This window comes from Dipodomys spectabilis, unplaced genomic scaffold (assembly GCF_019054845.1).
Source record: "Dipodomys spectabilis isolate Male_0828 unplaced genomic scaffold, ASM1905484v1 ptg000163l, whole genome shotgun sequence".
NCBI classification, from domain to species: Eukaryota; Metazoa; Chordata; class Mammalia; order Rodentia; family Heteromyidae; genus Dipodomys; species Dipodomys spectabilis.
The window spans coordinates 12,483,333-12,498,867 of record NW_024870840.1 but is presented as its reverse complement, the minus strand read 5'-3'; the positions used below and the strand labels follow the sequence as shown (position 1 = coordinate 12,498,867).

At 38.4% G+C, this 15,535-nt stretch overlaps 1 protein-coding gene across 1 annotated transcript in view; it reads right to left on the bottom strand.

Annotated features, from left to right (window-relative positions):
- Positions 1 to 15,535, bottom strand: part of Utp20 (UTP20 small subunit processome component) — a 97,262-nt gene that overhangs the window by 47,910 nt on the left and 33,817 nt on the right. Inside the window, exons 22-27 of the mRNA XM_042693150.1 lie at positions 14,272 to 14,460; positions 11,100 to 11,190; positions 9,027 to 9,112; positions 8,351 to 8,476; positions 4,034 to 4,200; positions 1,258 to 1,466 (exon numbers count right to left, since the gene is read on the bottom strand). Coding sequence (XP_042549084.1) covers positions 1,258 to 1,466; positions 4,034 to 4,200; positions 8,351 to 8,476; positions 9,027 to 9,112; positions 11,100 to 11,190; positions 14,272 to 14,460 — 868 coding nt within the window. The remainder of the gene's footprint in view (positions 1 to 1,257; positions 1,467 to 4,033; positions 4,201 to 8,350; positions 8,477 to 9,026; positions 9,113 to 11,099; positions 11,191 to 14,271; positions 14,461 to 15,535) is intronic.

The following is a 15,535-nucleotide window of genomic DNA, read 5'->3' as shown; positions in this document are numbered from 1 at the left end:
TTAGAAGTAAATGCACACCCTTGCGTTAACCTATGAGGTTCTACATAATCTGTCTTTGTGTTCACTGTACTCCAGCCATCTCCACCTTGACTCTTCTTAGAACACACTGGAATATTCCTACCTCAGAGAGTCTTCACTGGTTAGTTATTTCATGAAAAGCAGATTTATATCCATCTGTACACCTCAAAAGCAGCCTAAAGTTTTGGCCATCAATTTTCACTTATCATGAGAGGCAGTTTACCGGGAATATTCATTAATCAAATGAAATGAATTTTAGCCAGCTTAAAATTGTACTTATTTGTCATTCACTGAGAGTCAAAATCTGAATAAATCTTTACTGCTCCTCTCATTTTCCTAGAAGCCTTCAGACTATGAAGACATCATGTATAGTCTGTACTCCAAAGAGAGCATCCACTTCTGTCCACATACCTACTTCAACAGAACACAAGCATGTTCTGAACACAATTCAGAAAACAGCACCTCTTAGCAACCAGCTGAGTTGTCTGGTCTTGTTGCTTACCTATGAGAAACAGTGCCCTGATTGTAGGTCAGTACTTAATTCTTAAATATTTAAATTCTTAAATTATAGTTCCAAAAAACTCTGTGTCAAAATAACAAGAATGATGGTAACAATGCTCATTTCATTTTCCAACATCATGGAGAAATGATAGCTGAAATAAGCCTACAAATCTCAAAGCTCTTGGAATTAAAGAGCAAAGAAACGCCAGCACCAGCACCAGCACCACTAATTTAATTTTTTTTCTTTTTTTTTTTTTTTTGGGGGGGGGGGGGGGTGTCCGGTCGTGGAGCTTGAACTCTGGGCCTGGGTGCTGTCCCTCAGCTCTTCAGCTCAAGGCTAGCGCCCTATCACTTGAGCCACAGCACATTTCCAGCTTTTTTTCTTTTTGCTTATGTGGTGCTGGGGAATCAAACCCAGGGCCTCATGCATGCAAGGCAAACACTCTACCACTGAGCCACCTTCCCAGCCCCCACTAATTTAATTTCTGAGAATACCCCACCACTAGCTATTTTATATCCTTTGGAAATATACACTTGAGGCAATTTACATTTTTAGTCATATATATTTATAAGATGAAGGTATCTACTATATAGAAGAATGTTTCACAGATACATTTTTAAAGGATTATATAAGCAGGAGATTTAACCTAGAGGCATGCTAGTAACTAAGCTTCCAACTCAATTCTCAAGTAGACCAGACTCTCAGACTAGGGAGAGCATCTACTGTGAATGTCTCACCTTTTCTCGTTGGTCAAGGATGTGTGATACAGTGGCGGTCATACAGAGTAGTATCTGCAGAATCTTTGGTAAGTATGCACTGATCAGATGACTAATGTTCTTCAACACGATTCCCAGACTATTTAAGATGCCATGCTGACGACCCAAAGGAAGAACTTTAGACAAATCCAAATCTTCTACAGCTTGAGTGACTGCAGAATGGCACTCTCCTAGTAATAGAGGGAAAGGTTAACATGAAAGTATTGCTGGCCAGGAACTGATAGCTCCCGTCTGTAACCCTAGCTACTCAGAAGATCTGAGGATCGCAGTTTGAAGACAGCCCCAGCAGAAAAGTCCCCGTGTTATCTCCAATTAATCACTCAAAACCTAGAAGTGACACTGTGTGGCTCAAATGGTAGAATGCTAGCCTTGAGCATAAAGAAGCTCAGAGACAGTGCCCAGGCCCTGAGTTCAAGCCCTACAACCAACTGAAAGAAAAAAAAAAAGTATAACTATGGCTTCCATTTCCTTAAATAATACATTTTCTATTGCTATTATGTTTTATAGGCAACAATACACTTGTCATATATTAGCTCCTTTTGATTCTTACTACATATTCAAGTAATTTAATCAGATTTTAATATTTCTTCTTTACAGATGAGAAAACTAAATAAAGGAGGATTAAAAAAATCACAGAACTAAGTCTCTAAATTGAATTTCTATTCATTCATTTTTTTCTTCCAAAATACTATTCCTGAGAATATGAGTTATTAAAAGAGCTATTCATTCATCATTCATTCATTAATTTATGTAGTACTGGGACTTGAACTCAAGGTCTCACGCCCAAATACTATAACAGTTGAGCCACACCCCAATCCATCTGCTTTTAGTTTGTTTTTCAGACAGTCTCACACTAACTTTGCTTGGGTTGGCTTTGAACTAACTATGGCCTTTCTACATCCCCTTCAGAGTAGCTAGAATTAATGACATGTACTACCATGTCCAGCTTGTTTTCAAAACTTTATTCAATTTTTATTTTATTTTTTTATTTTTATTCAAAACTTTATTCAACTTTACTCAAACTTCAAGCCTCCTGTCTGTGCCATTCTAGGTAGCTGGCATTACAGATGCGTGCCACTATACCAAGCTGATATACATTTTACTTATGCTTAGCTTTCACTGAGCTATGCTCAGTCCAGCAGATGCATAAAAGCTGCCTTGCTATATATTATAAGCTCCTTAAAGGCTAAGAATCAAATGTTCCATTGCTCTTGTAGTCCCTGGTTAATAAATAAGACAATGTCCCTCATAAACAGTTGCTACAATATTGGTTTCAGATTATTTAAGCTTTACATAAACCATCTGAAATGCGGATTATAAACTTAGTGATCCATGCATTCAAATGGTCTGCTTACGACACAATCGTTTATATCTACCCTTTTACAATGGGGCTATCAACAGTAAAAACTTGTGCCTTCACAAACAACCTTTTACCTAAGGAAACCATTCTGAACGAAAACCTATTTAACGGCTCATCTAAAAGCATACAAAAAATACAAAATAAACAACCACAAAACTACCCAGCAAATAAATTCTTTTTTTTTGGGGGGGGGGGGGGTCTGGTCGTGGGGACTGAACTCTGGGCCTGGGAGCTGTCCCTCAGCTCTTCAGCTCAAGGCTAGGCTAGCACTCTACCACTTGAGCTACAGCGCCACTTCTGGCTTTTTTTTTTCTGCTTATGTGGTGCTGAGGAATTGAACCCAGGGCCTCAGGCATGCAAGGCAAGCGCTCTACCACTGAGCCACCTTCCCAGCCCCCAACATATAAATTCTAAGTGTAGCTAAGGCAAAGCAATTGTGGGACTGGAACAAAGTATTTTGGGGGGCAATCAGAAAAGACTGGGTTCAAATTCCAATTCTACCACCATCCATTAACATTCTAAACCCAGTTTCCTCATTTGTATAATAGAGACAATCAAGGAATCAAGCACATTACTTGCTGACCCTGCATCCCAGAGAACAGAGCACAGAGCATCATTAATCAAGCCACTTCTCAACTGTGAGGTTGAGGATAGAGGTGATAAATACCCACATTTTAGGTTCCAATTATCAAAGTATCTGGTTTAGGAGATTTTCAACAAATTCTAACTCAATAGATGAATGAATAAATGGCAAGACAGATTAATTTTAGAGTAGAACTTCAATTTCTTAGAACAGTACACAGTTAATTTTCAGTTAATTTGAAAAATGGCCCCTTGTACAATAACAACAAAACATCTATTTTCTAATCAAGAGCTTATGACAGAAGATTGCTAATAATCCCTAGACACAAATGTGAGATAAAGGGGCTGGGAAGGTGGCTCAGTGGTAGAGCGCTTGCCTTGCATGCCTGAGGCCCTGAGTTCGATTCCTCAGCACCACATAAGCAAAAACAAAAAAGCCGGAAGTGGCGCTGTGGCTCAAGTGGTAGAGTGCTAGCCTTGAGCTGAAGAGCTGAGGGACAGCGTCCAGGCCCAGAGTTCAAGCCCCACGACCGGACCCAAAAAAAAAAAACAAAAACAAATGTGAGATCAACTAATTCAAACTTTAACATGAACTGCACTTCAGCCAAAAGACCATCACTGAGGATGGTAGGAATAACATAACACTGAAATGACTTCTAACGTTCTGGGACATATGGGGAATCTAGCCACAGACAGTTCATGTGTAGTACATTGTGTAGATGGCAGCTGGTATCGGGAACCCAGCCCCATACATTAGATGCATACTGCATGGAGTGGAAAGAAATTGGTAGCTACCATTCTTGAAGTGCTTCACAGGTTCAGACAGCAGGTCTAAGAATATCTGGACCTCCTCGGGTTGGGTCCCTGCCAAGAACCGCAGAACAATGGCCATGCGTGTGCCTGAAGCAGATTTCCCTTGTGTTTTATTACCAGTCTTATTCTTCATTCTTCCATACAAAATTCTAAAAGTCAAAAGAACATTGGTTGCACTTTAATTCTAAAAATATATCTAGCTGTTTAAATCCATTTCAACTCAACAGACTTAAAGGCTCAAAACAAGGAAAACTAAAAAGAGAAATTAGGTATTGAACACATACTTAGAAGAAAGAAAATAGTAGACAACAGCAAGAAAATGTTTCTTTGTGTATGAGAAAAGCAATGAAATTGGCAGGTCAAGTGGAAGTCTAATCAAATGGAAGTCTAATCAAACTAAAAGCAAAAGTACAGAAGTTAAAAGGAAGTTGACGAATAAAACTAAAAGAAAACAAGGAAATCAGAGATTTCAATTAGACAACTGGGCAGAGAAAGCCACATGTTAAACAGGCAAACAGAACTAAGAACAAATAAACATGAGTAGATCAATAATCACTGGGAACCATGGTGCTCGTATAGTTTTACAAGTGAATTTACAATGAAATCAAATACCAATTGTTGCAGGAAATGCAACAAAGAAGAGTTAATGAAATATATTAAAACCAATGACTCACAGTAAATAAAAATGGTCATTTTAGTACATGATTTGAATAAAATTCAAATATATTACTGATAAAATTCTAAATTACCCAATAAAGGAATCTAATTTTTAACATGTTAGACTTAACTTAGTACTAAAATTTTACATAGTTTTTTCCCTCCCCTTGTGACACACTCTTGCTATGCAGTTGAGGCTTGCCTCAAACTTGAACTCTCTGGCTTCTGCCTCCTGATGCCTGAAATACCATATATGTACAAAGACTGGCAAAACATGATTTTTATTTTTTGTTTCCTTTGAGGGAGGGTCTTGCTATAAAACCCAAGCTTGCCTTGAACTCTTGATCTTTTAGCTGTATTAGAAATTAAAATTGAAAAAAAAATTAAATACTGTTTTATAAATTCACTTAAAAGAACAATTATATTGACTGGTGGAGTGGCTCAAGTGGTAGAGCACCTGCCTAACATATGTGAGGCTCTGAGTTCAAATCTTACTACAGCAAAAAAAAAGATATATAGCCTTAAAATAGCAATTATGAACTTACTACGTATTGACATAACTAATATTTTAATGAAAAACTCATAGCTGTCTGCAATGTAGAATCCAAAACTCTTATCAACAATCTTTGTAAACTCTATTACACTGTTAAGATGAAATCTGTCTTGCTCTCTCTTCCTCACATTGATGCTGTACCATGTCAGTTACTTGGAAAGCATTGGTACACTGGGTCATATAACTCAGATGCTGGGGCTGGGTTATGGCACACCTCCCCAGCAAGCACAACTGGCCAAGTCAAATGAAAGTCTAATCAAACTAACAACAAAAATATAGAAGTTAAAAAAAAAAGTGAAAAGCTGGGCACTGAGGGCCATGCCTGTAATCCTAGCTGCTCAGGAGGCTGAGATATGAGGATCATGATTCAAAGTCAGCCCAGGCAGGAAAGTATGTGAGACTTTTATCTCCAATAAACTACTCAGAAAAAGCCCGAAGTGGCTTTGTGACTCAAGTGGTAGAGCGCTAGCCTTGAGCACAGAGAGGATCAGGGGCAGAGCCAAGGCCCTGAGTTCAAGCTTAGGACTGGCAAAAAAAAAAAAAAAAAAAGAAAGTAAAGAATAAAACTAGAAGTTTAAACCCTAATACCACCAAAAATAATCCTGAAATATCAAATGCTGATCAGCTAGAGGCTTATAAACTTTGTTTATTATCAGTATTCAACTACCTCACCAAAAACGTTGTTGTTGGTTTTTTTGGTGGTAGTGGAGTTTGCCCTTGGGCCTTACTCACAAGTTACTGGGAAACTACCATGTTTTATTGGAACAGATAAAAGCTTTCACAAATCCTAAATTTTACTTTAACTAGATTTTGGTAACTAGACACAGGCTATAATTTGTTCTCCTTGAAGTGGCAAGCTCACTTTCATGGTCAAGAAAATGCCTGTGAAACACTATACTATGAAAAGTGAAAAGCACCAGGCCACGAGCCATCCTTTCACACACAAATGGTGTTCAGTGACAAAAACACCTCAGACAGCTCTACTCATCCACACAGGGCTGTTCTTTTTTTTTTGGGTCCGGTCGTGGGGCCTGAACTCTGGGCCTGGGCGCTGTCCCTCAGCTCTTCAGCTCAAGGCTAGCGCTCTACCAGTTGAGCCACAGTGCCACTTCTGCTTTTTTCTTTTTGCTTATGTGGTGCTGAGGAATCGAACCCAGGGCCTCAGGCATGCACCAAGAGCATCTAGTGGAACTATTTCTTTCTTTAAAAACAAACTCCAATTATATGGCATTGAACAACTGCCCTGATTTTTGCTAAGTTACCTGGAGCTCTACCTAGCATTGTTTTTGCATCACCAGCATAAATATAAACAGAATGAAAAAGATAATGTCTGGGGTAGGAATGTGGCTTAGTGGTAGAGTGCTTGCCTATCATGCATGAAGCCCTGGGTTTGATTCCCTAGTACCACATAAACAGAAAAGGCCAGAAGTGGCACTGTGGCTCAAGTGGTAGAGTGCTAGCCTTGAGCAAAAAAAGCTCAGGGACAGTGCCCACACCTTGAGTTCAAGCCCCAAGACTGGCAAAAAAAAAAAGTGTTAGTAATCCACAGTTTGTGGACTCATGGACTTTCTGAAGGTGTCTTGAGGACCTCCCCAAGAATGAGCAGATTTTAAAAACAACTGCTTTTATGTTACTCTTAAATCCAATAGCAAGGCAAAAGCTAAACACTACGATTTTGACTACACACAGTCAATTCTTCTATTAATTTAAAAAACAAAAACAAAAAAAGCATAAAAGTTTAGGGATAGCACCCACACAAATACATTCCCAAATATTTAACATAAAATTACCTATTTTGGAAAATCAAAGTAACAACCAAAACTAGATAGGCAAAATAATCAACCAAGGAGGCTTAGATAAATTACAGCCAATCTACATTATGTATAATCATATTTTAAAATATATTATGATCTAAGAGAAAAGATAGTAAAATATTTCATAAAATCTGTTTCTAATTATCTCTAAAACTGTTCAAGTATACACATTCAGATAGCCTTTTGTGGCTTACTTTTATCTACTCTGGACTTTATGGGCCACTTGGTTTGGCCTTTCAGAGATTTTTAAACTATGGCATTTGTATTGTTATGACTTATAACTGTTTTGACAAAGTTAGTAGTGAATATTCTCGTAAGTGTTTAAATGAGGCAACATCTACTTTATAGTCTTATTTTTCACATTATATGTAATGTGTAAGTATACATGATAAATAATTTTATATATTCAAGTATTCATTCAAATATGTCCACATCTTAATGCTGACTATAAATGATATCAATCAGATTTAGGAGATCAGAGCAGTCTGAGGAGTCAGACAGAGCCCATCTGATTTAGTCCCTATCACAAAGGGAAAGGAAACTCAATGAATCTAAAAGAGTTGATTCACTTAGAGAAGGCACTAAGCAGTCCCAGGCTAGATAACAAGCAAAGATCTGTTACATTTACACCAGCTTTCCAACTCCCATTATGGAAGAGCTTCATTTTTTCCTTTCATCATTATATGTAATCTTTGCATTATTTATAGATCATCTTTGTGTTACTTCATTTTTAAATTGTAGTATTAGTATTGTTAAAATAATGTTACAGTTAAGACCTTCTTTCGTGTTAGGAAGAAAGTATTCTAAATTACAATTTGATTCCCCCACCCCTCAAAAAAAAAAAAACAAAGTCAAAAGTGCAAGCCAGCTGCCAGTGGCTGATGCCTGTAATCCTAGCCAGGCGGCTGAGATCTGAGGATCATGGTTCAAAGCCAGCCCAGGCAGGAAAGTCCATGAGACTCTAATCTCCAATTAACCAACAGAAAACCAGAAGTGGTGCTCTGGCTCAAGTGGTAGAATGCTAGCTTTGAGCTGAAGAGCTCAGAGACAGCACCCAGGTCCAGAGGTCTAGCCCCACGATCCGGGAGGAGGTGGGGGCGGGGGGCGGGGGAGACAAAGAACAACCAAAAGAAAACACAAAATGATATAGTTCATTACAACTACTGAAAAGAACGAACCATAATACTAATACAATATGCACAATTGTGTTTGTGATTAACTTTTATAAAACATCAAAACAAAGCAAAAACAATACTTTTTAAACAGCTTTAATACCTCATCAGAATTGGAAATAAATCTGCTCTGTGGGCTGTTTTCACCACAGAATTATCTTCTGAAATGCTGAAATGCACTATCTCTTCTTTAAAGCTTCTGTCTTCAAGCAGCCTTTGTAAGTTCTCCCTTTAAAACCGAATCAGAACAAAACAGCATTCAGGTCCATAGTGCTTTTTAAAAAGGCAAGAGTAATATATGTAGAAAATAAGTACAACTAAAATAACATAGTAAATAGTTCACATGTGGCTAAAAGCCATAATGGAGAACTCTCAAAAATACTATCAAATTTCGAAAGGTAAAATAAATTAGAAGAGATTGAATTTAATCTATAACTTAGTTGGTTATAAGAACTTGAAAACACAAGCTTCTTTAGTTTTTAGTAGTTATGATTCCCTAAGAAATGATGATTAATTATGTAACTTTCACAACATTTTTCCCCTACATTTTCAATTGAGAACAACTATCAACAAATACACATCCAGTTTTAATTTTGTATCTGTAAATAGCACTATGATTACCTTAGAAGAAAAATTTTCAGGTCTTCAAGATACCATTTTAGAGGGACTTCTATATAACAAAGTTACAAGGAACTCCAGATGTGGATCAATTGGCAGAGAACTTGCAAACTAATCCTTTCCCCCAAAATAAAACATTCCTTTAGCTTTAGGTAACTTACCTGTAAGGGAGGATATGAGGATGTCTATATGTCATTATGCAATCCAAGGCTATTTTTTGTACTGTTTGATCTTGGTGTAGCAATAACTAGGAATGACAGTTTATAGAATCAATTAATAGAGTGACACATCATAGGATAGAAATTTACTAACGTCAATCTGAGTTAAATTCTCTAAAATGTAAATTTCTACATGTAGAGCTGACTGCTGACACAGCCTAATATAGAGTTAAAGGATGAACAGAGGGCTGGGAAAGTGGCTCAGTGGTAGAGCGCTTGCCTTGCATGCATAAGGCCCTAGGTTCGATTCCTCAGCACCATATAAGCAAAAAGAAAAAAGCCAGAAGTGGTGCTGTGGCTCAAGTGGTAGAGCGCTAGCCTTGAGCTGAAGAGCTGAGGGACAGTGCCCAGGCCCAGAGTTCAGGCCCCATGACCGGACCAAAAAAAAAAAAAAAAAGGATGAACAGAATTATCTACCAAAAAATGGAAATGAGCAGCATATGATGGCACATGCCTGTCCTTTACATAGTAAGACTTCTGTCCCTTTTTTTCTTTTTAGAAAAGAAAATGAAATTTTGGTTTCAATTCTTCATATGACTCTAGATTTAAACCATCATGTGCTGATGTCATGATAAGGAAAACTTACATACAGGTAATAACAATCTATACAATGCCAGGAAAAAGAACTTGAACTCAGGGCTTCTCTGATTCATAAATTCAGATATTTTCTTTCTTATGACAACAGACTCTTAAGCTCTAGTTTCATAAACAAGGCCTATGTGAATGGGAAGAACACAAGTAAATTCTGGTGAAATGATTTAAGTTTCAGCTAAAACACATCTAATAAAAAGTAGAATGAGATCCAGTCCTTCCTCTGCTAACAGTACATTTTTCTGCAATATTTCCTGAAATTCACTAGGATTATATCAAAGATCTGTTTTCACTCAATAAACAGATCCTAAAATCCTAGCTTTTTTTTTTTTTGTCGGTCGTGGGGCTTGAACTCTGGGCCTGGGCGCTGTCCCTCAGCTCTTTAGCTCAAGGCGAGCGCTCTACCACTTGAGCTACAGCGCCACTTCCAGTTTTCTGGTGGTTTATTGGAGACAGGAGTCTCATGGTCTCTCCTGCCCAGGCTGGCTTTGAACCGTGATCCTCAGATCTCAGCCTCCTGAGTAGCTAGGATTACAGGCATGAGCCACCAGCGCCTGGCTAATCCTGGCTTTCTATGGAAGCTAAACTAACTAGAAGGGAAAAAGGACTATTTGTCTTTTGTACAACTCCTATGATTTCTCCCAAAAGCTAGTACTGTATAATGCAATTCATGTTTTACTAGTCTCAGTTTTAATATGGCTAGCCAACAATCAGTCGCCCAAAAAGTGTTAAAATCAACTAAATTAGTATAATTCAAAATGGTTTCTTAAGTTGGGTCTCAGTGGCTCATGCCTGTAATCCTAGCTACTCAGGAGGCTGAGATCTGAGGACCATGGTTCAAAGCCAGCCCAGGACTTTTCTGCCCCAAGAGTCCCCAAGACTCTTATCTCCAATTAACCACTAGAAAACCAGAAGTGGAGCTGTGGCTCAAATGGTACAGTGCTAACCTTGAGTGAAAGAGCTCAAGGGACAGAGCCCAAGCTCGGAGTTCAAGCCCCACAACCAACAACAACAACAAAAAAGGTTCTTATGGTAACAGAAAATCACAGTGTCTATAAACTCAGAAAAATAGTATTTAAAATGCAGCCATGGGTCTTATTCAACAAATAACTGTTAAAAATCTGAAAGGTACTTTGGTTAGGAAAGTGATAAAGAAAAGTTTAGAAAAACTATTAAATCAAAAATTAATTTACTTGGGCTGGGAAGGTGGCTCAGTGGTAGAATGCTTGCCTTGCATGCCTGAGGCCCTGGGTTCAATTCCTCAGCACCACATAAGCAAAAAGAAAAAAGCCAGAAATGGCACTGTGGCTCAAGTGGTAGAGCGCTAGCCTTGAGCTAAAGAGCTGAGGGACAGCACCCAGGCTCAGAGTTCAGGCTCCACGACCAGGACTCCCCCCCCCCCCTAAAAAAAATTAATTTACTTACCTGAAGATATAACTCATATAATTTGGATTCCAGATATAACGACCGTGGGTTTGAAAATTTAGAGAAAACTTGCAAATGAGCAATTAATTGCCTAAACAAAACAAAATGAGTATTGCAGAATTAAAGACTAGAGATTATTTTATCAGAATTTTATTACCCACAATTTTACTCTATGACAAGTGCTTCAAATACTACAAATAAATTCACTGTTCAATTATACAGATTTTATCCTCCCTCCTTTCCTTTCTTTCTTTCATATAACATAGATATTTACATTAGGAAAAAGAGGTCCAAAGTGAGGCAACAATGGCTCTTATTTCCCATGAAGGAAAAAGAAACAATTATGTTCTGTGGTTGAAAGTCAAACACAAAGACAGGAGTGCCCAGAGCAGATGATATCACCCACTTAAACAGACAGAGAAGACTGTCTGCATTAACTTGCTCAACTTCCTAGTCCACACACAGACTGCTGCAGAATTTACAACTGCTTTGAGAGAACTCTTTCCTTTCTGGGTATCATGTTAGATATATTAGAAACTTAAGGAAAAAAATCAGAATAAACAAGTCTAAAATTTCAGTAAGTTTTATTTGCCTATCTGAACATAAGTGAAGAAAGGTGGAGAGAAGCAGGAAACAAGCTACATTTAGGGATTAGAAAAAGCTATTTAATGTGCTAGCAGCTCAGTTTCTGTATTTTTATAAAGACAGAACTTCCTGGGTGTTTTGTGAGGATTAAATCAGAGTGAAAATTGTGGTATCTCTCTAACTCTGAGCCAAGTAAGGCAAAACCGTGAAAATTCTATTAATTAGCATAGAGAAAATAAGCCAGAAATGATGAATTCTCTAGATTGTAAATTTTTAAATTTTCTATTGAAATATCTACTCCTTTCTCTAATATTTATAAGCACTTGATGGGTCACATGGACTTGAAGAATCAAAGAGAACAAGAGCTGAGTTGAAGTTTTCAAAAAATAACTTTTTTTCTTTTGCCAGTCCTAGGGTTGAATTCCGGGCCTAGTCACTGTCTCTGAACTTCTTTTCTTTTGCTCAAGGCTAGCATTCTACCACTTAAGCCACAACGCTACTTCTGGCTTTTTCTGCTTATATGGTACTGAGGAATCGAACCCAGGGCTTCACGCATGCTAGACAAGTACTCTAAAAATAAGCCAAATTCCCAGCTCTCAAAAAATAACTTCTAAAGGGCAGTTTCATGAAGCATCATAAATTTGGGCTATGAGGTGGCACTAAGAATATGATTATCAATTCATTCATTTTTGCAATGATGGTATCTAATGGCCATTTTAGGTGTGACTACAGAGGAAAGACTAAGACCTAGTCCTAACTCTTTAAGAATTTATTTCATGGAAGAGCTATTTTTTTAAAAAATGCCCATGGCAATGAGTGGTTCCATGACAGAAGTATGAACATCTATTACAAAAGTCTGAAATCAAGTAAGAGAACTATCACTTTAAAAAGAACGTGTGCAAAGGTCTAGGGGCGAAAAAGCCAGAGGGATGACTGGATAAATGGCTTATTCACTGTTTCAACAAACACATAACTAGGGCTATCCTTTTTTCTAGGTATTATGCTGATGAAAATACCTCAAGAAATACTTCAGGAGAAAACAGCAACCTTTGTTTTAACGTAGTAGGGAACAGAATGTTCAGAGCTGTGAGAGGCAGAGAACTAGTTACAGCAGCTTGGCCATGACCTTTCCAGGCCCTGGGCTTTGGACACTATTTCCATTAGTTGGTAAATGAGTCCTCCCCTGTCCAAGACCAGCAAACTCCCTTGCATAAAGGCTTCCCATCACCTTTGCGGTAGAAACAAGTAGTTCTTTACACATATTTCAACAATAAAATATTGTGCCAGGCTTTTGATTGCAACCTCTACTTTGCAGACCCTGTGCATAATTAATTACTGAAGTGCAGCACTTAGCAAAAGGCACTTGGTACAGGTGCAGGATGAATGAATCAACAGTTGTTTTATGTTGAAATAGTCAACAAATGACATCTAAGTTTTAAAAGAAGAGACTATTACCTATTTAGTGGACCTCAGAGACCTTAATTTAGGCAATCTTCAAGTTAGGTGGAACAGCTAGTAAAAACATGATCAGTTTTTTTTTTTAGGTCTTTAATAACATAGGTAAATGAATAACCAAGAGAATGAGAAGGTACAAAAGCATGAGAAAAAAGTAACCAGTAGGAAGTAAGTCCAAGGTATAGTGCTGACATGCTTATTTGTAAGAGAAGAGCTATTCCACTATGTGTTCCCCTGGCACACAACTGTAATGACCCAATGCTGTGAAAGAAGACAGCAAAGGTCAGAGAATATGCAGTACCTTGAGCTCCAATATAATCTTTCAATGGGGTTATGATAAAAAGGAGCTATCTCAAAGGTTCTTCCAATTCTTACTTTTTGTGCCTAACCAATAAAAGACAGAAGCAGGGTAGTTGTTACAGGCAGCTGGGCTAAGACCTTTCCAGGTCCCAGGCTTTGTACACCATTTCCATCAGGTGGTAAGTCCTTCCCTGTTCAAGACTGGCAAATGTGTCCTTTTCCTTTCAGAAAAGGCCTCCCTGGGTCTTTGCGTAGAAGCAAATAATTCTTTAGTGGGCTTCCATAACTGCTTCAAAAATATTCATATATAAAATATTTCACCAAGCCTTTGACAACAAGTCCTACATTGCAGATGCTGTGCACAACTCTTTATTGAAACCAGTACTTAGCAAAAGGCACTCAAACAATGGAGCAAACAATCATTCCCAAAACAACCTAGGCTCAGTGTGTGAGAACTGGTCTAAGAGGCCATGGGGCTGAAAAAAGAGGCAGACAGAAGTAGGATTGATGAAGGCAAGTTAATGGGGAGTTACTGACTGATGCATGGCCCAAGTGGAGCCCAATAAACTTGCACAATCCTGGATCTGCTGTCTCTTTGTTAAGTGTCACGTCACCTTCGGACCAGTTCTCATGTCTAGGGGCCAAAATAGCAAACTCAGAACATTTGGCAGCTTTGTTTGGGTTGTTAAAGAAAACCCCAGGCAGATGCAGTACTTATGTAAATAACTATCAACAGTTCATCTTATGTAAGGCTATTTCCCATTGAGGCCAAGATATCTCCTCTTGCTCCTGCAACTATGGACCTATGATCAGTTGACAATGGTGAACTCACTTTGCTGCAGCTCTTCTTGTCCTTTTCTTTTGTGAGGGTTCTTCTGGAGATTCCTCCTCTTCCTCCTCCAACTCCTCATCATTCCCTGCAGAAGGTTCCTCTTCAGTTTCTTCGGCTGTCATCCCTCTGCCTTTTCTCCGAAGATCCTGGGTTGGAGCAACTTGCAGATCTGCTGGATAATACTCATTGCTATAGCAGGAATAGGACAAGGACAGAGATGAGGAGTGCATGCTAAGTGGAAAGATCCTAATTCTACTTGTGAGAGAGGCATCAGAATCACACAGAGAAGGGACACTATACCTCAGTCAAACTTCTTACATATTCTCTTTTATTGAGTCCTACATGGCCAAGTCAATTACTGACTGCAGAAGACAGTTTATTTCAGATTGAAGTGAAATTTATCTTGTCTCTAGCACCACAAATGGAGAGAGGTGACATTATTATTATTGTTGTTGTTGTTTGCCAATCGTGGAGCTTGAGCTTTGGGCCTGGGCTCTGTCCCTAAGCTCTTCAGCTCAAGGCTAGTGCTCTACCACTTGAGCCAAAGTGCCACTTCCAGTTTTCTGGTGATTAACTGGAGATAAGAGTCTCACGGACTTTCCTGCCTGGCTGGCTTTAAACTGCAATTCTCAGAACTCAGCCTCCTGAGTAGCTAGGATTACAGGCATGAGCCACTGCCACCCGGCCAGATGGATTATTTAATACTGTTAAAAGTATTAGGACCATGCCATCCTGTTATTCCAGATGCATTTTTCTCTTGAAAGTGTCGTTTCAAAAAAAGTACTGTCCTTTCAAATAGCAAAGCTGGAGGCATTATACTACCTAACTTTAAAACATACTACACAGTTATGATCTACAACATGGTGCTGGTATAAAGTCAGACCCACAGACCAAAGGAGAAGACCCTTCAAGTAAACCCACACATCTATGGCCAACTGACTTTTCAACAAAGGTGCTAAGAACATACTTTCCAATAAACAGTGCTACAAAAATCAGATATCTACATGGAGAGACTGAAATGAGCCTCCTATCTTCCATGATTTAGAAAAGTCAACAGAACACAGACTCCAGATGTATAAGTAAAACTCAAATTACTAGATGAAAGTAGAAAATGACAGCATAAGAAAAATGCTCAGGACATTGGAATGGGCAAGAATTTCATTTTTTTTCCAAGACCTCCTCAACAGGAAACAAACGCAGAGAGAGACAAATGAGATTACATAAAACTAAAACCCTCCAGTATATCAAAGGAAACCATCAACAG